The 25,178-nt window shown below is 41.5% G+C and overlaps 1 protein-coding gene across 2 annotated transcripts in view; it reads left to right on the top strand.

The window, feature by feature from the left end:
- ZFAND1 (zinc finger AN1-type containing 1) overlaps positions 1 to 25,178 on the top strand; it is a 566,374-nt gene that overhangs the window by 167,095 nt on the left and 374,101 nt on the right. The window contains exon 3 of one of the 2 annotated variants that reach the window (XM_044089370.1): positions 8,491 to 8,512. The exons of the other annotated variant lie outside the window; for it this stretch is intronic. Within the exon in view, the coding sequence (XP_043945305.1) occupies positions 8,491 to 8,512 (22 nt within the window). The remainder of the gene's footprint in view (positions 1 to 8,490; positions 8,513 to 25,178) is intronic. 2 annotated transcript variants of the gene reach the window in all.

Here is a 25,178-nt window from a genome sequence, read left to right as displayed (position 1 = left end):
ACCGGGGCTTTAGTCAAAGTGGAGAGAATTATGAACAGTTCCAAATACCAGTCACTTTTGACCCAAAACCTTCAGGCGTCTGCTAGAAAGCTGAAGATGAAGAGGAATTTCACCTTTCAACATGACAATGACCCCAGGCATATATCCAAATCAACAAAAGAATGGCTTCACCAGGAAAAAAATAGTTTTGGAATGGCCTAGCCAGATCCTAGACCTAAATCCAATAGAAAATCTGTGGGATGACCTGAAACCTGAAGAGGGCTGCGCACAAGAGATGCCCTCGTAGTCTGACAGATTTGGAGCGCTTTTGCAAGGAAGAGTGGGCAAATATATTGCCAAGTCAAGATGTGCCATTCTGATAGACTCCTACCCAAGAATTCTGAATGCTGCAATTAAATCAAACGGTGCTTCAACAAAGTATGCAACCAGCTTATTGTGTTTTTTTTTTTTTTTCATTTTTTTATATTTTTCTCCCAACAGATTTGTTTGATTTTCAATTGAATTGTACAGGGTATAGGTCACATTAAAGATAGGAAAAGTTTTGAAATGACTTACTGTGATCTCATTTTTTTTATATCACAAAAACCTGGCATTTTAACAGGGTTATGTACACTTTTTTTATATCCACTGTACATCTAAACCATTTTCTGTGAAATGAGATTGCTTCCAAGTAAGCATGCGACTAAATTAGTTCAACCAGATGTAATAACACTGTCTCAGTGACATATGGGTTCTTTACCTGCACAAGCCCACAATGGCAGCTTTCCAGAATTCAGAATTCGCTCCTCTCTTTATCCCTGTAATATGGGATCAGTTAAACCCCTCCCATCAGGGGAAACCTAACTGCCATCACAGGAAGTTAGTTGCTCAGTCTTTTAGTGCCAGCTGTAGGACATTGTGAAAATTGGCTCCAAATGATTTTGATTATGTTAAGAAATCTTGCCAAAATGGACATGGGTATTTGCCAGTGATAAGCGGGTTGAAGACTCAGCCTACTCCAACCTATACCAGGGGCTCGTGTTCATAGGTAGGTACTAGGCTATCTGCCCAAAGGCATTTATAAGCCTAGCCAGAATGTGTTGGCTTTCGCTGCCCCCTTAGATTAGTTCCCTTCTGTCCAGCAGAACCACTGAAGTGATCCCCGGGGTAAACTTTCTGTTTCCCATCCACTCGTCAAGGTTTCTCTTGAAGAGTGCTATCGAGGAGCTCTGCTTAATGTTGACTGGAATCTTGTTCCAAAGCATGGGAAGTCTCTGGGATAGGAATCTATTTATTGTTGTGGTGAGGTTTAGATCCCTAGAGCATGTGGCTCGAGGGGATAAGGTTTTATTTAGGTGGAGCATGTCCATCAATTCTGGGTTGGACATGGCCTTGTATGCCAGGCAGAGATCACCTCTGAGCAGGCTGTATGCAACCGAGTACAGCTGGAGTTTCTTCACTTGAGCTGCGTAGGGCATCTGTTTGAAGCCAGTGATCCTCTTGGTGAGGTACTTCTGTGGTCTTTCCAGCCATTGCAGGTATCTTGTAAGGTACATCCCAAATGGGGCGTTGTACTCTGTGATGGGTCTGATGAGTAGAGGGGGCACAATGACCTATTTTGATCTGGATGCAAACCCTTTTGTGATTAGGTGGGCCACATAGAAGGATTTTCTAACCACTTTGGTAATGTGATTATCAAAGGATAGATTACACTATTTACTTGGGTCCCCAGATCCCTTATTACATTTTTCGTATTTAAGGGACTACCACCTATGTGGTAGTTTGTGGGTACTTTATTTCCAAAGGGAATAACTATGCACTTTTTGGCATTTAGCTTGTGGCCTTGATTTTGACACCAGGTATCCGTCAGTGAGACCCTTTTGGAGGATGTCTTTGTCGGCCGGTGAGTCAATTATAGCCCCTAGTTTGCAGTCATCTGAGAACTTGGTCAGCCATAGTCCTCCTGTGCTTGTCTGTACCTCTAAGAAGTATATGCCGAACAGGAGGGGTCCTAGGACTGAGCCCTGGGGAATGCCACTTGTAACCGGTTTAGAGTCAGACCTAGCTCCTGCAACTCTCACCATGTGGGTTCTGTCCATGAGCCAATTAGCAATCCATCTTGTGACACAGGGGTTTATGTTCAGGCTGGTGAGCTTGTCTATAATACCAGAATGGGGAATGGTGTTGAAGGCCTTTGCGAGGTCTAGGTAGGCTGTGTGTACCACCTTTCTCTCATCTATAGCCTTGGTAACTGTCTCAAAGAAGTCCACCAGGTTTAGGAGGCATGATCTGCCCTTAAAGCTGAACTGGGTAGGGTCCAGTGTTTGGAGTTTCCCAATGTCTCTGTTAATGGGTTCCATGATGATGCGCTCCATAGCCTTGCAGACCAAGCTAGTGAGGCTTATAGAGCGATAGTTCCCGGGGTCTGTTGTGGCTCCACCTTTGTGAAGCGGAATAACCATTGTTGTGCACCACTCTATGGGTATGTAGTCTGTGGAGAGGCTGAGTTTGAACAGTGTGTTTAGGTGAGGGGTTACTTCGTCTTTGAGCTAGTGTAGGACGCAGCTTGAGACACCGTCCGGTCCCATTGATGCTGTGTTTTTGACTTTGGAGAGGGCTATTTTAACCTGAATGTCTGTGATTTCAGGGGCTCTACATTCTTCTAGTATGGTTATGGGCCCTTTTGGGGGTGGGAGGGGGTGAAGTTTGCACTGAACCGGTCTGCCAGGATGTTGGCAATATCTGTTGGTTCAGTGTACTTTGTGCCATTCTGCATTAATTCCGTGCAGATCTGAGCATTGCCACTTAGATTCTTGACATAGCTAAAGAATGCCTTGTGGTTATCTTTGGAGTCTTTGGCAAGTTTTCTTTCAAAGTTTGCCTTGGACGATTTTTTGAGGGATTGTAGTTTCTTGCTGATACTGATCAGGGATGTCTTCCCTTCTTGGGATTTTACTCTTTTCTGTACTAGTTTCCAACTCCTATTGTATAGCTTGTTTATGGCAAGGGTCCACCAGACTGGTTTCCTTTTCTTAGAGGAGTGAGTCTTGGTTTTGCTTGGGATAGCACAAGCCATGCATTCTTGTAGGTACCCGTAGAATGCATTAGTAAAGGATTTTGCAGCTTGGACAACGTTATCCTTTAGCATGGGGGCTTTGAAACTTTCCACCTCCATCTTAAGTAACGTGAAGTTTGCTTTTGAAAAGTTTTTCACGGTGGTTTCCTTGTCCGGGGATGGGGGCAGAATGTGGATATCTAAAGAGATTTGTTTATGGTCAGATCTAACCAGAAAGTGGTTGACCTCCAGTGTGAAACACCGGTCGACCATGTTAGTGATGACCAGGTCCAGTATGTTGTCACCTCTGGTGGGAGTGTTGACCAGTTGTTCCAGGACATTTGAGTTTATAAATTCTAGGAAATGTTGGGCAAGGGAGTTGGTACTTGAGTAGTTCTCCCAGCTAATGTTTGGGTAGTTGAAATCACCCAATATTAGGGTGTTGGTAGGACCTGTATGTTACCCAGTGTTTCCAGAAATGTGGAATGGGGGTCCTGGGACATGGTGGGTGATCTGTAGCAAGCTATAGTTTGAATTGTGATTTTGCCCGTTGTTAGTTACACGTGGATAATCTCTGAAGCATCGTGCTGTGCCACTAACCTGGAGGTGTGGGTATCCTTGATGAATATGGGTACTCCCCCACCTTTTGTATTTCAGTCTGGATTCTGTGGCCGAAATGTATGGTATGAGTTGTAGCCTGGTAGTGCTGGGGTCTCTGGAGCCTTAAACCAGGTTTCTGTTACTGCACATATATCTATTTTCGGTTCCCTATCAGAAGCCTGAAACACTATAAACTTGAAAATCAAAATCCTGAAACCAAAAGCCTGAAAATTCAAAATCCCGAAAACCCAAAATCCTGAAAACACAAAATGGACATACTGACGTCATTGTGGCTTTGCTATTGTTAGCCCTGTGGTGTTAGGTCATGCGTTGGGTTCAGGTGAGTGTGCGGTTGGTTTTATGTTAGGGTTAGGGGCGGTTTAAGTGAGTTAGGGTTAGGGCGCAGGTTAGGCATGTATGCAATAGTGACAAATATTGGGGTTAGGGGCGGTTTAAGTGAGTTAGGGCGCGGGTCAGGTGAGTGTGCGATATTGACGGACCTTAGGGTTAGGGTCAGGGTCAGTTGGTAGATATTAGTGTCTTTATAGTGACATATTAGCATTATTTGTGTTTTCAGGATTTTGAGTTTTCGGGATTTTGAATTTTCAGGCTTTTGGTTTCAGGATTTTGATTTTCAAGCTTATAGTGTTTCAAGCTTCTGATAGGGAACCCTATTTTCTCCATACTGAGGAGTGCCTCGAGTGCAAGCATTTTGAGGTTTAGACTTCTGGCACGGAGTAGTATTACCCTCAGACTTTTGTTACTTGTGCTATTTATGGTGGTGGATTTGTCTTTTGAGCCTTGCCTAAAAAAGGCACTATTGAGGTGGCAAGAGCCTTGGCCAGTATTCGAAAACCTAAGGGTGACAGGTGCAAGCCGTCTCTAGCATGGCTCGTCGAGCATGTCATCCCAGGCAGACAGACACTGGATCCCCTTTGAATGACACTAGTAACTTAGCCAATTGTTGAAAGTGATTTTTTTCTTTATACCATGGTATCATTCTTGGTGAGGGCAGGATGCTACTCTGGGTCAGGGTCATACTGGCCTGGGCTACGTGATCAGACTGCTCTTCCATGTCTCTCTTCATGTAGTCCAGGGAGGTATGTTAATAGTGGAAGGGGTTTATTTGCCCCTTTTGTCCAGTGTGTACCCACTATAAAGTTTAGCAGCACTAGCTGGTCGGTGTCCAGTTGCCCAGGTTGGGTTATGTAAAACCAGTCAGCTGTCAAACGTAAACTAAGAATTGCTACACTTGGTATAGGTTTACTTATAAGAAACAGCTTGGAAGTGGATGACATGATAGTAAGGAGGAAGATGGACATCCTATGGGTCCAGGAGACGAGATGGAATGACAGTACAGCGGTCACTTTCCTTGGGGTCCAGAGTCTACTATACAGGAAGAGGGCAAGCTAGAAATGGTGTGAGAATTGTGGTGAGGGAGAGGCTTAAAAATGTGAGCAATGTCATTAGATTTAGTGATAGACTCATGGCACTCAGACTCTAGTGGCAGGATAGAGCACTTTTCAAAATCTCAGCCTATGCCAGGTTGTGATACTGAAGAAAATGGTGCATTCAGACGGCAGTTGCAGGACCACAAGAATTTTTGGTGGTAATGGATAATGTGAATGCACGTATTGGACCTGACAGATCAGGTTATGATGACTGCCTTGGTCCACGTGGGTGCGATATCAGGAATAAAGGAGAGGCCATTGTAGACGTCAGTCTGGCATATGGCTTGATGGTGGATAGCACATGGTTCAGCAAGAGAGAGACAGTCACAAGATCATTCACAAGAGCATCCAACATGCAGCTCAGGTGGTCTTGCTCCTAATAAGGAAAGAGCACTGGAGTAGAATCCCTCATTGCAAAGTCATCCCCAGTGAAACAGTTTGCCCACAGCATAAACCATTGTTTGCCAACATCAGCTGCAAGCAGTGTTCAGAGAAAGCTGTAAGGTCAATAGAGACTAGGCTGAATACCTGGAGGTTGACTAGAGAGAAAGCTCAAGAGTTCAAGGAATTACACAGAGCTGTAGCACCTCAGGAAGAAGAGGAAATGGGTGGAATTAAGAAGGAATGGCAGTGCCTTAAAACAGTGTGTGTGAGGACTGCAGAGCAGGTATGTGGCTGAGGCACCTAAGTGTGAAGGTAGCATTCATAAAGAAAACTGATGGTAGAATGCAGAAGTCCAGGAAGTCAAGAAAAAACTTGGAGATAGAAAAGACAGACCAGGCTTAGAAGGAATATTGATTTCCTAGCAATGAGGTTAAGAGAGGAGTTGCAGTAGCAAAGAAGTAATCTCGGGCATTCTATCAGCTTCTGGAAAGTGACTCAGTAGATGTCACAAAGAAACTCTATTAGGTTGCAAGGCAAGGACAGAAAGATGTAGAAGATAGACACCCTTCTTAAGGGATGCCAGTGACAACCTGCTCATCGGCCCATAATGAGATCAAAGGCAGATGGAAGGAGTACTTTCAGCAGCTTCTGAATGAAGAAAACCCCACAGAAGCTGCACTGACCCATGCACAGCCTACAATGAAAGAAGAATATGAGAAGCCCATCATAAAAGAAGTAAGAACAGCACTAAGGAGAATGAAGACTGGGAAAGCAGCAGGCTCACATGTGATTGCAGTAGATATGATGAGGATGTTTGCTAAGATAGGGGAGAAATGGCTCCTGATGGTACTCCTAGCAAGATGGAAAGAAAGGCATATCACCAATGATGGAGAATAGGCATTCTAGTGCAAGTGGAGAAGAGCAAAGGGGACATTCACAACTGTGCAGTACAGTGGCATCAAACTCCTTTTGTACTACACAATAGTTCTAGAGAGGGTGATATAAACAAATATAGAGAAGTAGACAGTAAGATGGAAGATGAGCAGTTTGGATTTAGATCAGAATGCAATAAAAGAGAACAATGTTTGCAGTGAGACAGACGGTGGAGAAGCCAGAAATGAGGAAAAGGTCCACTGGGCAGTCTTAGATTTCCAGAAAGTGAGTCTGTCAGTTTATCGAATGATCAAATCGCCACTCATATGGTCGACTATTTAGATTCTGACTGAGATCATAGTACAGTGGGGATCAGAGAATTTGCCCTTTTCCCCACTGTTATGCAGTCTCAGAGCTGGTATAAGTAATTTAGCAGGTGGTGTGGGGGCACAGCTTCCCACATGAGGTGTGCAGAGAGGTCCCCCCCCCTTGCAAAATCATTTTATGTTTGTTGGCAGGGGGCTGTGTGGCTTTCAGTTTTTTGATTAACTACATTGTCAACCATATGTCCTCGACCATGTGGATTTCAACAATGTGGTTTTTCGATAAACTGACCTATATCTGAGAGAGCATATGACAAGGTCCCTAGAAAGCTGATTTGGGCAGCTCTTCTGTGGTTCAAAGTCCCAGAAACATTGGTTGATTTCTTGAGGGCTATGTATAAGGACCCAATGACTGTGTTCGGTCTCACAAAGGAGTTCCTAGTGGCAGTGGTTGTGCATCTGGGTTTCATCTCTGAGCCTACTGCTGTTTATACTGGTGATGGACTACAATCAACAAACAGGTTGGAGGGGGACAGATCAACAAAATTGGTGTGTGTAGACAATGTGGCATTACAGGTATACTCTGAGTAAGAACTTCAGCAAACGATAGAGGAACGGAATGCAAAACTGAAGGCACATGGGATAAAACGGAGTACAGATAAGACACCTGTAGTGGCAGCAAATGGGAGAAATCAGAAGCAGCGAATTTAAAGAAGGGAAAATAGTGGAACAGGTTAACAAATTCAAGTATCTTGGAGGAGTGGTTGAGGAAAAGTGAAGTCTGAGGTCAAAGCTATTAAAGGAGCTGCATCCGAATGGCACAGTGTCAGAGGTAATGTATGACAGAAGAATGACAAAGAATATGAAGAGTAAGGTATACGTAGCAGTGGAGCAGTCAGTACTGCCGTCACTGCTATATGGTATATAAACCTGGGCAGTAAAGGAAGAGCAGTTGAGGAAGCTAGAGGTGGTGGAGATAAAGTGCCTGAGAGTGGGACATACGAAGAAATGAGGACTTCAGAACAGAGGCTAAAGTAGCTCCAATTGCAGAGATGGTGAAAGAGAGCAGATTGTGGTGGTTCAGGTACATGTGCAGAAAAGCAGAAGACAATTTGATGGAGAAGATTTGGGACAGATGAGAAGAAGGCAACAAGACCATCTTTGCAACTGAAGCTACTTTAGTATCTGCTCTGAAGGATTGATAGTGTGAGAGAAGACCTGCGACAGTTGGGCATGACTGTCAAAGAAAGTAGGGCAGTGCCATTGAATTGAGAGAGAGGGTGATAGCTGAAACAGCACTCTGACCCCATGTAGAAAGGGGGGTGATGTAAGAATTACATTTGAATCATCTCAGCAACCTGCATTAGTGGATTACAACTTCCAGACTACTTCCTTTCTCTTTAGTATTGCATACTTTGGATTTTTTCTGTTTTATTTACAATATATATTGTGTGTTAACTTTTTATTTTAATATATTTTGTATTTAACACTGCTGCTAATTCCTCTGGGTATTCTAACTTACTGCTGTGTTGTTTGTATGATTGATACTGCTTGTAAGCAGCTATATGGCTTTTCTAAAGTGTTTTATGACTTTTACTAGGAAACTGAAGTACATTGGTGTCAGCTGAACACTAGGAACAGCCTTGTGCACACGGAGCTGTAATTTAATTGCACTTATTGTTTCGGTTTGCTTCATTTTGAAGTTCTGACAGGAAGATGTTGCATTTTTTGCTTCTCCATTTTTGATTTAAACTACTGATGTAACACTTTTGTAGCAGTTTGTCATTAAATCATGATTTTACCACTTTATTTGCATTTTCTGTAGAGAATTTTTCATTTCTGACAAGGTAATTTCTATGTACATGCTTCTTTATGCACTTTTTATTTGATTTAGGGGCACATATTTGATTTTTTTTGCATGATTTGGGCAAGCAAATTTTATGTGGTACTATGTGTATGCGGTTTACTTCACTGTGCAGGCTGTTGAACAAAGCTTAGTACATTTTAAACTGTTTCAGCTACATATTATGCAGTTTAGCCCCATTTGCTGTGTGGGGGGACAGTTTATATTTTCTGTTATTGCTGTCCTTAGCCTTTAATAGTGTCATTGTATCATTCTGGCTGGTGTTATTTTCCCTAACTTGATGGAACCTAATGCAGCTCTTCCTCTGTCAAAACCAGTTGCATCTAAAAAAGAAATAAATTAGCAAAAACATGCCTCAGCAAACAGTTTGTCAGTCTAGTGTTCCCTTCAGTCATCCTACAGGCCACTTAACTTTTTCCCTGTAACCCTGTGGTGGTAGCCTGCAGCCGTGTATGGTTCAGGGGTCAGACATATCTTCTGGAGCTGTTCAGTACCTAGTTCAGGTATGGGAGAAACACGGGAGAAGCAAACCCTTTAAGTGCATGAGAGGTCTGGGGTAAGCTACCCCTTGTCAGACATAATAATTTGTCCCCAGATATTTTGCCCTCTAGTGTAGTTCACAGTAATAAGAAACAGAACTTCACTAACTCGCAGACAGTCAGGTTATTACCATATATAGGATTGATGTGGTTTCCTTAGCTAACTGTTTTACAGTTGGCTAATCTGGGAGACTATGCTGTTATTCAGAATGACTGCAGGCTGCCTTCTCTATAGATCTGTGTATAGCTGCATATTTTGATGAGGGCTCTGATGCAGACAGTAGGGAACACACTGAATCCATCCAGTCTGATTCTTCAGAAGGCATACATGTTCAAAAACCCAAGCAGATGTTCCCCTTTCCTCAGATGCAAGGTTTAGAGGTGTATTGACTGGAAGTAATCTGGAGCTGCTTCAGAGGGTGGCAGAGTTTATGATCATATTGAGGATACGATTCTAAATGTTTTGACTGTTCCTCCTCTGTTACCAGCCTTTAGAAGATGTCTGTAAAACTGCATGTAAAACCCCTTTGGCTAGTGAACCAGTTCCTAAAAAAGGCTGAGAGGAAATACAAGGGTGTACTGTGATCTTGCAGCTCTCTGCCGTTTTTCAGCTGCAGTTTCTCCAACTCCCAACTCTAAAATATGGTTATTGGCTTCTTCTAACCCTTCACCCCCAGATAAAACTAGGAAGTGGGGGGGGGCATTGGCTCAGTCTAGTAATTTAGTCTTTAAAATTCTAAGTCATCTAGACTTTATGTTGAAGTTTATTTTGCAGTGTGCTTACAGTTTAAATTACTTTGTTTTATTGCTGAATGGAAATGTTACATGAATGAAACAGTTTCTAATGTGACTCAGGTTTTGAAACCTGCTTTGAGAAGGGTATTGGAAGATGTGGACACAGTTTCTGGAAATGCTGCTTCTGCTTTTATATGGAGAAGGTATGCTTAAAGGCATAACCAGAATAAGATTTTTGAATGCTTCTTAAAGTTCTTAATTTTGGGTTTTGCCCTGCTGCTACCTAGGTTGTCAAAAATAGGATGGTAAAGGTAAATTTATGCATGGGGTATCTACAGTGTTTCATATTCCCAGATTCACCCCTAACAAGTTGTCCAACTTCAAAGGACAAAACAAACAAAATTCCCAGCCTAATAAGAGTTTGGATGCCAAGAGGAAATGGCAAGAGGATAATGCTTCCAAACGAAATAAAAGGGGTTCCTTTCTCAGAAAGAAAGAAGTAATACATTGCTAAAGAATGACTATGCAAAGTCTCAGGAATCCCATCCCTTCATTCTGTCCCTCCTCCCCTTTGCTATTCCCAAAGTCTTTTGCTCAGTCCAGCAGCCTGGCCACAAATAATCTCAGAGAAATTGTACTGAGAGCGGATTCTCTTGGCAGTAAACAGAAAATACTCCTTCCTTCCTTCAAGGAACCCCCCTGCACCCACCAGTCTGGACACATCTGTTCTGTCCAGCACTCCTTTACATGCTGCAAGCAGCAGTCATAGAACCAGTTCTGCACCACAAAAAGGAAATCTGTTTTACTCCAGAATCTTTTTGGTACCCAGAAGGAGCTATCGTGGAGACCAGTGTTAGATTGGTCTTATCTAAATCCTTTTCTGAAAGTATCCATGTTCAAAATGCTCACCCTGCAGACAATCCTACCCCTTCATCCAGACCATCGTTTTGTGGTGACTAGATCTGAAAGATACTTGTCATGTTACAATTGCTTCTGGCATCAGAAAATATCTGAGATTTGCTGTGTCTAGCTAACATTGTCAGTTTTCTCCATTACCCTTTGGGCTATCTGCTGTACCTCAGGTATTCACGAAGTGCCTGCCTTCATTGGTTGCTTACTACAGGACCCAGGACATTTGCATATTCCCTTATTTAGGCAGCCTGCAGATTTGTACAGTTTGTTTCCAGATATTTAGAATCATTATGCAAGGTCTCAACCATTCTAGATCACATAGACTTCAAACTGAACCTACAAAAGTTCTGCCTCGTACCCTCACAAAGAATTGCCTTCCTGGGGTGTATGACAGACACAGAAGAAAGAATGGCCTTTCTACCAGAAAACAAAGTCCTGACTTATCAGAACACCTTCACGGATGTCTCTCTACAAGAAGCTGCCTCCGCAAGAGTTTTTTTTTAATTCTTGGCCTCATAGCATTGGTGATTCTCATGATACCACTGGTCAGACTGCATGTAAACATATCTACAAGCACTGCACCTATGAAAACAAAATACAGGCAGTTAGAAGAACAAGAATAATAAATGTGATCAAAGCAAGGCATCTCCAGTTGGGACAGTACAGTACAGTTTATTTCATCTTGTATCTGGTTTGGTTTATTGACTGACTAAGATTACAGATGAGGACAGGGTTTTTATACAATCTTGAAAGATACAGTCCTGCCTCTTTAGACATGCATTGTGTCCAAATCAGGTTATACATCTATTTAAAATTGTTTGTGAGCAGACTTTTAAAAGTTGCTACTAGAACAGGTTTCTTCCCTTTTTTAGTGACCAGTACAGTCAGCATTCCTTTCTTCAGCTTGCTTTATCATATGTTCTTACTGCTTAATTGTCTATTACAACATTTCTAATGAGGCTATTTATTGTTATAGCTGCAGTGCATATTTACATTATTGCTGTTGTTGAATAATTCATAACTAATAAAAGTTTGCAGCTCACAAAGTAGTACAATACAAAAGCTTAATGAAAACTTCATATAAAGTCTGCAGCTTTGCCGCATGTATATGCAAAACACATCTGCTCCTGTCATTCATTCTATAGATAAGGTATGAAATAGAACAATATACATTTCCTGATTCTATGCTGTTTATGGCATATATGTACATTTTACAAATCATGTGTTTTACATTATTTGCATTCTTTACACATATAGTTTTGGAATGTTTGATTGAAATAGAAAAGTACTGATTAATACATGTTTTATACAACGTCTAATAGAAGAGCCATTCCGGCTGTTACAATACATCAGTGTGTGACCCTTGATGTTCTTCGTCTTCCATTGCTGCAGTCCTTACTATTGGGTATAGTCCGCATCCAGTCGGCCCGAATACCAGAGTATAAGGCTGACGTCGGTCAGGGCGCATTAGACTGACGTCAGTACGTCAGGGTACTAATGCGCATGACCGGCGTCATATCCTCAGTCTTTTTTGCCGCGTTGTCCGATGCAGAAGCAGTTTTGCGAGTGCAGGTTGGCGTTCTGAAATATTTCCGAAACCGGAGTTTCAGACCGAATCAGAGTTGGCTAAGTACCCCGTTGGGGAACATTTTGGTTTTTTCTTGCCTCAGTATTTAACCGGATGTCAGAAAAAGTGAATAACTGTATTTCTTGTGGGAAACAGATACCTCATAGGGATTGCCATACATTGTGTATACCTTGTTTAGGGCCTGAACACGACGTTGTTGGTTGCCGCTCTTGTGCTAGGTTTAACAAACGCACTATTAAGAGGAGGTTAGACTGTGCCAGATTAGTGTTTGGGAAGCGTTGTAATTATAAAATGCCGTCGGATGCTCCGACGCCCGCTTCGTCCAAGAAGCGTAAGGACAAAACAGCGAAACCTAGGGTTGATGAACCGGCAGTCCCGGACGTCGGTTCTTTAGGAGGCTCAGTGGAGCCAGAGGTTTTGCCAGGAGTTTCTATGGAGTCTCAGGCAGAAACTTTACTGTTACAGGATGTGCCCTCTCAGGAGGCAGGCCAGGCTGAGGGGGCTTCTCAGGTAACTATTCTTCCCTCTCTTCCCAATGTAGTTAGAGCCTCTCCTTCTGTTGCCAAAACTTCTTTTAGAGGAAGGCCAAGTTCAGTTTCAGTAGGGGCTTCTCCTAGCCTTTCGGGTTCTGTACCTAAGAAACATATGCTTAAAATGGCAGAAGATTTGATTACTATGATTAGAGGTTCTATGGGCCCTCCTGATAAGAGGCCTAGGGTGGAACCAGAGTTTGACACTTTTTTGAACAGGGTTCAGGGGCTTCTGAGTCTTCTGCGGAAGATTTGCAGGAGTATCCTCATTATTCTGATTCTGATGTGGATGATGCCACTCCTTCGGCTTCTCCTCCTGATGATTTTTCATTTTCAGAGACTCTGCATTCCATGAGGGAGCACTTTAAATGGGAAGGCCAGGATTACTCTGATTCCAGGAAGAGGCTTAGGGAATTCTTGTTTTTACCCCAGCATAGGCCCTTAGCTATACCTCCTGTGTTGACTGTGGTGGAAGATGTTTTTTCAGAGGCTTCCCTGAACCCTGATTCCTTGCCTCCTGCTCCTGTTAAACCTGATAGGTACTATAGGGTGCCCGGCTCATAAGTATTTGTTTAAGAGTCCTAGGGCGGACCCAGAAACTGTTTCTCAGGGGCCTAAAGGTGTTAAAGCCTCTGTGGTTAAAAATCCTGTTCCCACTGACAAAGAGGCAAGGGCGTTAGATAGGTGGGGTAAGAAAGTGTATACTTCTTCCACTCTAGCCATGAGAGCATTGAATTGTCAGTTTCACATGCTGAAATATCAAAATTATCTCCTTTCACAATTAAAATCTAAGGTGGATGCTTTGGCGGAAGGTATTGATTGTAAAGAATTGCTAGATTTGGTTTATGTGTCTGAACAAGTGGGCAAGCATTCTTTGCAATGTGGTTTTGATGCTGTGCAGGCCTCCTCGAGGGTGGCTGCCACTAGTTCTGTTCTTCGCAGGCATGCCTGGTTGAGGGATCAAAATTTGGCTGAGCATGTTAAGACAAGGATTTTGGATGCTCCTTTACAGTCTGATGTGTTGTTTGGTTCACCTGTGGAAGCAGTTTTAAAGAAAATGGAGGACAAAGCTAAGTCTATGCAAACTGTTAAAGATTTTTGCAGGTACAGCCACCGGGTTTAGTAGAAATTGGCCTGCTAAGGGGTGGACATATCCTGCTTATGATTCCCAGTCTAGGGGTAGGTCTAGACGTGGTAGGGGCAGGGCCCAAGGTTCTTTTAGGCCTAGAACAGGAGTTCACCTGCTCAGACTTCTGGTGAGGGCAGGGGTCAGTCCTTTCGTAAACAGACCCAATGACCTGCCTTTTCAGCTGCCAGTAGATTCTCGTCTGGCAGCTCCTTTGGAAGGACGACTGTCTCTTTTCAAAGAAAATTGGGATTTAATTACTCAAGACAGATGGGTGTTGGACATCATTCACCACGGTTACAGATTTTATTTCCATACATTGCCCCCTTTCACAGGCATGCCAGACGTTCCTCCTCCACAAAGAAAAGAGGCTCACAAGCAAGTTTCTCATTTACTCCAAATGGGGGTCATTCAGCCAGTCCCTGTATCAGAAAGGGGCCTAGGATTTTATTCTCGCATGTTCCTAGTACCACAGAAGGGGTACACGTGGAGACCAATTTTGGATTTATCTCTCCTCAACACTTATCTGGACATTCCCAAGTTCAAGATGTTGACGTTACAACAGCTTTTACCCCTGCTGGGCAAAGATCACTGGATGGTAGCTTTAGATCTCAAGGAAGCTTACCTTCATGTGCCTATCAGGCTAAGTTACAGGAAGTATCTGCGGTTTCGAGCTGGAGATTCTCATTATCAGTTCTCTGCATTGCCCTTTGGCTTATCTACTGCGCCCAGAGTATTCACAACGGTTCTGGCTCCAGTGATAGCTTACTTCAGGCTACAAGGACTTCAAATCTATCCTTATTTAGACAACTGCCTGATTTTGGCTCAAGAAAAGGAAGACCTTCTACAGCATCTGGAATATGTTATAGCAGTGCTAAGATGCCTAGGGTATTCTGTGAACGAAATAAAGTCCAGTCTAGTACCCTCTCAAGACATGTGCTTTCTGGGTGTGAGACTGCATACAGCAGCCCAGATGGCCTTTTTAACCCCGGACAAACAAAAGTCTATCACTTTACTTCCATCAACTATCTCATCAGTCCGTGCTGACTGCAAAGACAGTCCTTCAAGCATTAGGGTTCATGGCATCTTGTATTCTGGTGCTTCCCAATGCCAAACTGCATATGAGGAAGTTACAATGGTATCTCAAAAATGTATGGACACAGCACTGCCAGGATTTAGACACTGTCATTCAAATAATACCTTGCCTTCAAAGAGAATTTTTGTGGTGGGCTCAGGAATGTCACCTAAACAAGGGACTCTCTGTGACCCAGCCAGAGGCGAGTCAGATTTTACTGACAGCTGCCTCGGACATTGCTTGGGGAGCTCATCTAAATGGAAAGTGGATACAAGACAAGTGGCCTGCCAGACTACAGCATCTACATATCAACATGAAGGAGATGTTAGCAGTCCAGTTCGCATTACTAGCTTTCAAGGAGTTACTTCTTCCAGGGCAGGTGTTGATTCTAACAGACAACACAACTGTCATGTGGTACTTCAACAAACAAGGGGGAACACATTCTTATCCTCTATGCAGGCAAGCAATGATTTTATGGGAGACTGCGCTACGCTTGCACCTAACTCTTCAGGCAAGGTTTCTGCCAGGAGCACAGCACTCCTTAGCAGATGTGTTAAGCAGACAAATCATGGATCCCCACAAGTGGAAACTGGATCTTCATGTATTTCTGAAATTGACAGTGTCAGGGGGAACTCCAGACATAGATCTGTTCGCTTCTCCACTAAACCACCAGCTGCCACAGTTTTGCACAAAGGGGTTTCATCACACAGCTTGGAAAGTGGATGCTCTGTCTTTCAGTTGGACGAACCTTCATGTGTATGCCTTTCCACCTCTGCCTCTTCTTCCAAAGGTACTGTTAAAGGTCAGACAGGACAGGCCAAGGATGATTTTGATAGCTCCAGATTGGCCTCGGCAACACTGGTACCCTCTACTACGGAGTCTGGTAAAGAAGCCTCCATGGCCTTTCCCTTTGATTCCACATCTGTTATACCAGCAGGACGGTTATCTGCTCCATGTCAAGCTTCACTCTCTTCATCTGACAGCCTGGCATATTCTGTGTTGAAACACAGCAGGTCTCAACTTCCTCAACAAGTTTTAAATGTGATTATGGAAGCTAGAAGACCTAGTACAAGGAAAGTGTATGCAGCTAAATGGAAGAGATTTTTATCTTGGAGTACAGCAAAGAATTTGGAGATTTCTGAGCCTAATTTGAGTATGGCTCTTCAATATCTTACTGAGTTACTGGACAAGGGTCTGTCCTTCTCTTCCATCAAGATTCATGCTGCAGCAATCTCAGCTCACTATGATTGTGACCCACCATTGTTTTCGCATCCTTTGTTCAAGCAGTTTCTTAGAGGGGCAAAAAATATAAGACCCCCACGTAGAGCTCCTACTCCTGCTTGGGATCTCAATTTTGTGTTGGAAAAACTTACTCTACAACCTTTTGAGCCTGCGGCTACTGCTGAATTGAAATATTTGTCATGGAAGACTGCTTTTTTGTTGGCTATTACTTCTGCAAGACGGGTGTCTGAATTGCAGGCCCTTATGGCAGTCGAGCCCTTTTTGATTTTCCATAAGGATAGGGTATCCTTACGTACTAATCCTTCCTTTATGCCTAAAGTGGTTTCTAGTGTGGCTTTAAACCAAACTATTCATTTGCCTACTTTTTATGCAGACCCCAAAATAAAGGGGAAAAGATTTTGCATACTTTAGATGTACACAGGCAATTGCGTTATTACTTAAGCAGGACTAAGGATTTTAGGCAGTCTCAGCAGTTGTTTGTTTCTTTTGCTTTGAGTTCGCAGGGCAAGCCTGTGTCAAAACAAACTATTTCTAGGTGGATTGGCTTTTGCATTGCATTTTGTTATTCCCATCATGGCAAGGAGATTCCTGCTGGGATCAGGCCTCATTCCACTAGGGCTACTGCCACTTCAACAGCATTTCTACGGGGGGTGGCAACTAAGGATATTTTGGAAGCAGCTACTTGGAGTTCAGTGCATACTTTCTCTAAGCATTATCACCTTCCTATCTACTCTAAGTCTAGGGCTGGTTTTGCCACTGCTGTTTTGCAAGGCATGTTGTCAGCTCCTGCTTCTTTATGATTTGCCAGCCTCCCTTACCTCTGCTTTGGGATTCTACCCAATAGTAAGGACTGCAGCAATGGAAGACGAAGAACATAGTACAGTTTTGTACCTACCATAAATGTAGATGTTCGAGGATTCCATTGCTGCAGTCCAATTTACCCTCCCTCCTTCCCCTCTGTGTTTAGGGGTGGTTGTGTAGGTGAGTTTACCTGCTTATATTTTTGTATATATTGTTCATGTTTTGGTGCAGGTATTTTGGGCCTTGTCTTTTTAGGGTCTTCTGACATCTGGGGCAAGAAAAGACTGAGGATATGACGCCGGTCATGCGCATTAGTACCCTGACGTACTGACGTCAGTCTAATGCGCCCTGACCGACGTCAGCCTTATACTCTGGTATTCGGGCCGACTGGATGCGGACTATACCCAATAGTAAGGACTGCAGCAATGGAATCCTCGAACATCTACATTTATGGTAGGTACAAAACTGTACTTTTCAGGCTGCTGTGACCTTTCCAGTCTATCTTTATCCTAATAACAGGCTGAGATGACAATTCTAAAAACACACTGCGAAGTCTTATAGCTAGTTTGCATCTGTTGTCTGACATTTGATTATAAGAGGAATTATTTCAATACAAATATTTATTTATATTAATAATTATGCCTTGATAGAGAGAGGAATTATTCCTAAGCACTGTCTTATCTTGTCTGATGCCCTTTTAGCCAGGCATTCCATGCAGCTTTTGTATTCATGTTTTCAGTCACTGGCATTCACATAAAAGATTGTATACACATGCTGCTCAGGGAAGATTAAAGTAATGCTGGTATCTCAAGATTTCTATAACACTGCATATGAGAAAAATTCAGTGGTACTTAAAAAAAAAATTGTTGGTCCCAGCACCTGCATCTTAGAGTTCCAGGTACTTCTGCCGGAATTTATGAAATGAGTGTTAGAGTGATGGAGGGGTTATGATTACAAGAATGTAAATCAATAATTTTCAGTAAACACCAGAATTCAGTCACCAGAAATATAAAATTAAACTGTAGGATAGCAGTCTATCATCTTAGAAAAACTCTATATAAATAATTAAACTTTCCTAATTTAACTAGAGAATACCGTACCTGATCTATTCTAAAACATAAGAGCAAGGCAAAGGCAGGCTTACAGTTTTTGGTGAGTCCTTTTTCTTGGATATCCACTGCGCAGCACTGTAACTGACTGTGACTCTTAACTGCCCTTCAACTGACTTCAGCAGTCTCTTTTATAGTCCATTTTACCAGTCGCAATGAAACAATCAGCTGTTTGAAAAAGTTATTTTCCCTGTCGGGTATCTGTTCTTATAATCACCTAGCAACCAGGAACATTCTAATGACATCGCCTACTAATCAGCTGATTCTCCACAGACAGTTTGTACTTTTATAATTTCCCTCAAAAACATGTGAAATTAGAAATGTATCAAAACACTGATAAGTTCTTTAAACATTTTGTATAAACAGGGAAATACTCAACATTTTAAAAACTTATTTATATTTTCACAATTAGGCATGCTGGCATACAGTACAAGTTAATCTGAGAATATACAAAGATATCCTGCCAGACATGCTAATACAGATGAGTGTTTTCATTTTCTTCACAAGTCCAACTGAGCATGAGCCCATTTTCAGCGAAAGCCTGCAGAGAAAAGCTCCAAACAGTACATGTAAAGCAGAAATAACACTAAATACAGAAGTTAAGTAAGCTTAAACAAACAAAAAAGACTGTCTATAATACAGAGGTAACATGACGGTCTGTAATACAGAGGTAACATGACAGTCTCTAATAGAGGTAACAGTAAATACTAATAAAAATCTCAAAGGCAACAGAGCAGTAAATCTGAAGTAAATGGTAAAAGAAGACATCTGGTGATTTTAATATAGCAAACTTGTAGATCTCATAGTATATTACTAGGTAAAACAAATCATGCTTTGGAATAAAAAAAATATGATCAATATAAAACACACAGACAGGCCATCAGAAAAGTATGCTAAAAGTTCAAGGAGTAGTTTAAAGTGGATGAGCCAGAGGATTAGGGGAGCAACACAGTAAGAGTTAGCTAGGGCTTTGGCAGGAGCAGATCCATGAATTAAGTAGGAAATTGTTTAAGGCTTTTTTGAATTTAAGGGTATTGGATATAGTTCTGATGGACAGAGGAAGTCTGTTCCAAGCTATGGCAACAGAACAGCTGAATAGGTATTGGCCAGTTGTTCTTTTGGGCTTGTGTATTGCCAGGAGAAGCCACTTGAAGCTTTCCACTGATACCCAACGTACTTTTGACGATTCAGAAATAATTACCAAAGATCATTGTGGTCACCCCTTTTTTGGCCTAGGAGAGGTTTGTTCTCCCTTTTTAATGGACTTTGCCAAAAACAATTAGCACAAGCTTCCTTACACTCTCACAGTGTTAGTGTTGACTGGTGCACCCCAACTCAGAGCAGTTGCAGCTGATAGCCCAGATGATTCTGTCTTGTTACTTTTTTAAGCACTTGTTCCATGAGGATATGTAGCAGGTATTGAATGAGACAAGAAAATGTACAGCTAGAACATTTTATGTTTGCAAGTGGAAGTTTTCTAAGTTGTACCTAACTGATAATATGGTGTCTAACCCTCTGGTTTTAAAATGTTTGTGTGAGCTATTCAACAGTGGCTTATCTTGTGCATCTAGCAAGGGACATCTTGTGACAGTCTCTCCTACTTTAAACTTATTTCAAAATGAATGTGAACTTGACCTTGGGAAAATGTTGGAGAAACAAAAGAGATCTGATAAGAATAACCCAGACATCACAGAACAAGATAAAATTGGAGGAGTTGAAATGAGTTTGGGTTAAGGTTTATGAAACCGGATTTTTTTTTGGGGGGGGGGCTTGGTGGTGATGGAGCAGGAGGAATATAAAAGGAGAATGTTGGCTATGTTGACCAACAAAGAAGTTCCTAAGAATGAATTGAATCAAGTGTATCAGAGGATTACAGCTCAATTACATTACCTGTTTATTGAGAGAAGAACTATACAAGATTTGAACTACCTGAATATTATTTCACCTGCAATTCCCACATTGTTTGGTATCCCAAAAATACATAAGAACATTTTTAACCTACCAATATGACCCATTGTGGATAGCAAAGGTTCTGTAACTCAAGCTTCTGCCAAATTTATTGATTTTAAATTAAAATACATCTTAAGACATGAGGCACAATTCTGTAAAGATTCTTGGAAATTTTTGAAAAAATGTTTTTGGTGAAAAAGCCGTTTTAATCGCTGGTAATGTGGCTGATTTGTATACCACGATACCTCAAGAGGTGGGGTTGGTCCCGCAATTTCGTGGAATAAAAAGGTATTGACAATGACCTGGTTAACCACCTGGAAGAAACTGCTAGAAGTAGCATTAATGAGCAACTTTATTTTATTTGATGGGCATTTTTTCACCAAACAAAAGGGGTAGCCATGGGGGCTAATTGTGGTTTTATTTATGCCAACATTGTAATGGCAAAATGGGAGAGACATTTTATGTTAAGTGGCCCATTTAATCATTGGATACGATTTTACACCAGATATTTTGATGATTTATTTATTATTTGGCAGGGTGTGAAAGGATTTGTTGGAATTTGTTAATTTTATTAATGGAAGCACTGATTCTTTAAAATTCACCTTTCAAATGGATAGAGAAAAAAATAGCATATTTTGATGTTCTGTTAATTAAAGTTGTGGAGAACAAATGCTACTTTGCAAAATTCTTTCAGAAGCCTACTTACTCACACATTCCTCTCTTTTTCTAGCACCCACCCTCTGGCACAGAGGAAATCTGTAGTAAAAGGCCAGTCTGTCAGAGTGGCCAGGATGGTAACAAAAGAATGCCATTTTTTGGAGGAATGCACTTACCATGTTTCAGAGAAGAGGTTATCCAGTAGCTTTTGTGGCTGAAATAAGAGGTAGTAATAATAAAAAGGAAAAATAATTTTACACACGTATTTTTTATACAGAACAAGAAGTGAATGAGGGGGCTCCTATTTCGGAGAGAATTAGGAACACATCAGAATTTGTGTTCCTTCATCACAAAATGGTAACCTTGACCATAAACTAATTAAGTGGATGCTAAACAAGAACTGGGAAACACTAAAGGAGAATAGGGAATTTCACGAATGCTTTGATGTTAGACCACATGTTGCCTTTAAGAAGGAAAAGAATTTGAAAAACGTACTGGAGACTACATTCTTTGAAACCCTTTAGGTTTCATCCATAACCAGATGAGGAAATGTGGGCACTGTCCCCATTTGCAAATGGATTTATATGGGACAAACTTTTTGCATTAGAGGGAAACCTGTTACTGTAAAAGGCAGTTTTAACAGCAACAGTAAAGGAGTGGTCTGTGCAGTGTTTGTTTCTGTATTGGGAAAACTGAGCGGATGTTAAGAGACTGTACAAATATTTATATGACATCCGAAGACAAAAACAACTAATGCCTTAGCGAAACATTTAGTAGAACATCCTGACCACTCATTTATTTTTGTTGTAGAACAAGTTCCATGAAATCCAAGGGCTGGACCATGGCACTTGCATCTGGAAAGAAAAGTTTATTGGCAACTTAAGTTTCAGGCAAACAGCTGGCCGGGAATTAATGAAAATATTTGTATCTCTAGTCTTTGCTAAGATGACTGTTAAAAGAACTTTTTAAAGCTAATTACTTCCTTAAGGAAAATTTGGGGGTGTAAATGGCTTTGCTGTTAGGAGTGGCTATCCCTGATCATATGACAGCTTGCGAGCGATATTTAAACGTTGAACTTGTTTAGGACTGCTATCTGAAAAAGTCTTGAATTTCCTGGGCGAAAGCGCTTTTCAACTTTACAGCTAAAAAAGGACTTTAATAGCTTTGATTTTATTTTTTATTTTTCATATTAAAAACTTTAACTTGGCACTGTGTACTAGATCACTATTGTTCCTCTTGGCCATTGTGTGTGTGTTTTCCATCAGTGTGTTACCTAAATTAGTTTTATTTTGCTGTCTTCTTTTTAAGCAGGGAAGCAAAATGGCCTGTAAGGTGAAATTACATAAAAAATGCACACTTTACAGAGCTTAATTATTATTTAAAGTTGTTACTTTTTTATTATACTTTTGGAAATAGAAAGCAATACACATTGATTGTAAGCCAAATGGTAAATACAGAACCTGGGGCTTTAGTTCAACTCTTGAGAGTAGCAGATGGCCTTTGCCTTCTGGAATGTGTACAAAGGATCTTTCTGGACTGAGGGCCCATGTCTAAAATTCACTGCTTTTGAGTTTCCTTCTACTGTCAAATGCTTTTAAAAGTCCATGGCAAATAGAATACCAAAGTCTCTCTTAGTTTGCAGTAGGACCAAAATAGCTCCCGTCGGTGTGTTTCTGTGTGCCCTCTGCCAGTTTAAATCCTTTTTTAATTCCCTGTGCAAGTACAGTGCTCACTATATATTTAGTCATAACATGCATTGCTTAATTTCGTTTAAATAAAACTTATTATACACTCTGGAAAGCTTGTTGATGCTGATTTATTTGCTAGTGTATAAAAGTAATTTCTCAAAGTTGTGAATTTAACTGTAGATTTCCCCCTTTTGAAAAGGGACTATTTTAGCCATGGCTACCTACACAACTGTATTATGATTGGTTTTAAAAGAGTGAGCAGTAAGTATATCCTTGATGTCCTAGGCTGGTTTTGCAGGGGGCAGCATGCTATTGTTAAAACAAGTAAAGGGGTAGTGGCATTACAAATGTACAATTAGCCTCTCTTGGGAAAGATTTTATTGTGTACGTATGCAAAATATTTTTGGCAAAGTCTCATTTACCACTAAAATTGTTGTAGAAAGCACTAGGCTGAGAACAAGGTGTGTGAAATCCTGGGAAGTCAGTTGCTGTAACTCTGCTCTACAGCGTTTCACATAAGCTTTATTTGGATGTGACAGGCATTGCTAAGAACCCAAGGTAACATTGAACATTTGCCCTATGCTTTCATGGCCAGTCACCCTTCACATATTCATTAATTGGTGGTCAACAGTGCAGATCATGAGACCATAACCTGTGACTGTCCCATAGTAATTAGTGGCATTTGGTGGGATTTTACACCTGCTTGTCACACACATTAAGGTGACAGCAGCGGGATATTATAAATTTGACTTGTATAGCCTGTAAAACAGTTTTGTCACCAATCAGTTGTGTTAACCCTTGTAGCCACAAGGTAGGTATACAGTAGTATGCTATACACAGCCGCTACTTTATTTTGTATTCAAATTAGTCAGGAAACGGGCACAGTGATCTCTGAAGAATATGGCAAAATGTCTGTGGCACGTGTTTAAAGAGTTTACGTCATAGGGACTACCATGTGCTGATTTGTCTGTAATGTTTCTCATCACATTACTGCTGTGAAAGCTGGTTTCTTAAGATACCTTCGTTGGCCTCAGAGAGGACAGGTTGTGAAGGTGTGGTACTCTAAGCTAGGTATTTTACCCTGAGTGACACCCAAATATTATGGGCTTTACTCAGTGGCAGCCAAATGACTACCATGTTTTGGTCCTTATCCATTAGAAAGAACTGAAAATAATACAGACTGACTCCCTTTATACAGTGAATTTGGAAATGCTCCTAGGGAGCAGGAGGAATTGGCTTTGCTCTGGGAGCAGGAGGAATTGGCTTTGCTCTTGTGCATGATGCAGAGCTCTGGAAGTCAGGCCAGACATCACATCTCACCTGCAGCTGAGTTCCCAAAGATCATTACTACAACAGTGATCCTACTGGAACATATGTTGTTGTGGTAAATACAACTGTACTGTTGGCAGGTGTGTATATTTCCCTTTAAGGACTCTGTTATTGGTGTTCGTTACTTTCCACCATTATCTGTAGGAACCCTGCTTCATTTTTCAGAAGGAGCAGAAGTCTCTTAGGACTAATTTTCACTTCCTGTTGACCGTGTTCTCTGAGATGTTCATTAGCAGGGGCTGATTTGATGAAAAGGAAGGCTTTCCATACCACTGCTAGCTGAGGTTGTACCCCAAACATATGCTTGAGTCTGGGAATGTGGATCTACTATTTGTTTCATTTGTGAGTGGTAGACAGTCTAGTTGTAACTAAACAAATCCAGTCCAGGTGAATTTCTAAGTACATTATCTTCTGCCACTGGGTGATGAGCTGCACAGTGGAAAATGCCTTCAAGGACCAGTTTTCCAGAGGTAGAGCTGCTTCTGTTGCCAGTTTCAAGAACTTGTCTGGTCCCTAGGGGAAGGTTAGTTGTTATTGTTATAGGCAGGCTTTCCAGTTCTGCCCAAAACTCTGTAGTTCTTCAGATCGGGTCTACTTTATGTGTTCAAAGTCCGAGAACATCGAATACGATATTCTCGACACGAGTACACCAAAAGTGCAAAATGTCGAAAATGTAAACAGAAATCTCCGTAGGTGGAGATTATGGTTTACTTCAATGTAGTGCGATCTCTGAGTTGGTATATCTAAGTAGCGGGGGATGCAGGGGGCTTGCCCCCCCCCTGCCTGCACTAGTTTAAATTCTTTTTTGTGTTTAATAGTTCGATGCATATGGTTTGATCCATATGCATTCGAGCTATTAAACTTTCGAGGTCCCAAAGTATAGGACCCCTTCAGATCTGCTTATGAATCTGAGCTGGTAGCATCATGTATAGGCATTTCAGGCAACAAACACACACAGCATGCTATTCATCCACTGCAGCTTTAGGAAGAGCACAATTTCCTGTTGCTTGCAGCATATCCTGTTAAGAAGCCTTCTCTGATGTATTTAATGGTAAAAACAAAGTTTTCGTGTTTACTGTTCTGAAATATAGACTGTAATACATGGCAAAGCCAAGGGTACCTTTTGGCTAGGCTTATATAGGCCCCAGGGCCAATAGCCTAGTACCTACCTATGAGCCTATGGTTATTTAGAGCACAGCTGTGTATTTAGTGTTGCAGTATGATAGTTTATCACAGTATGTTGACTGCCAGGTAATTGTAATAAGAATGATTTTTTAATAGTTGTTGTTTTAGCAGTTCATTGTTAAATAATTTAAGGATATTTGGTTTATCATAGCAGAAATTTTATTAACTGAACATTGTCTGATT

This window comes from Protopterus annectens, chromosome 12.part0 (genome assembly GCF_019279795.1).
Source record: "Protopterus annectens isolate FY-2018-M chromosome 12.part0, PAN1.0, whole genome shotgun sequence".
In the NCBI taxonomy this organism is placed as follows: Eukaryota; Metazoa; Chordata; order Ceratodontiformes; family Protopteridae; genus Protopterus; species Protopterus annectens.
This window is presented reverse-complemented; position numbering and strand designations above follow the sequence as displayed.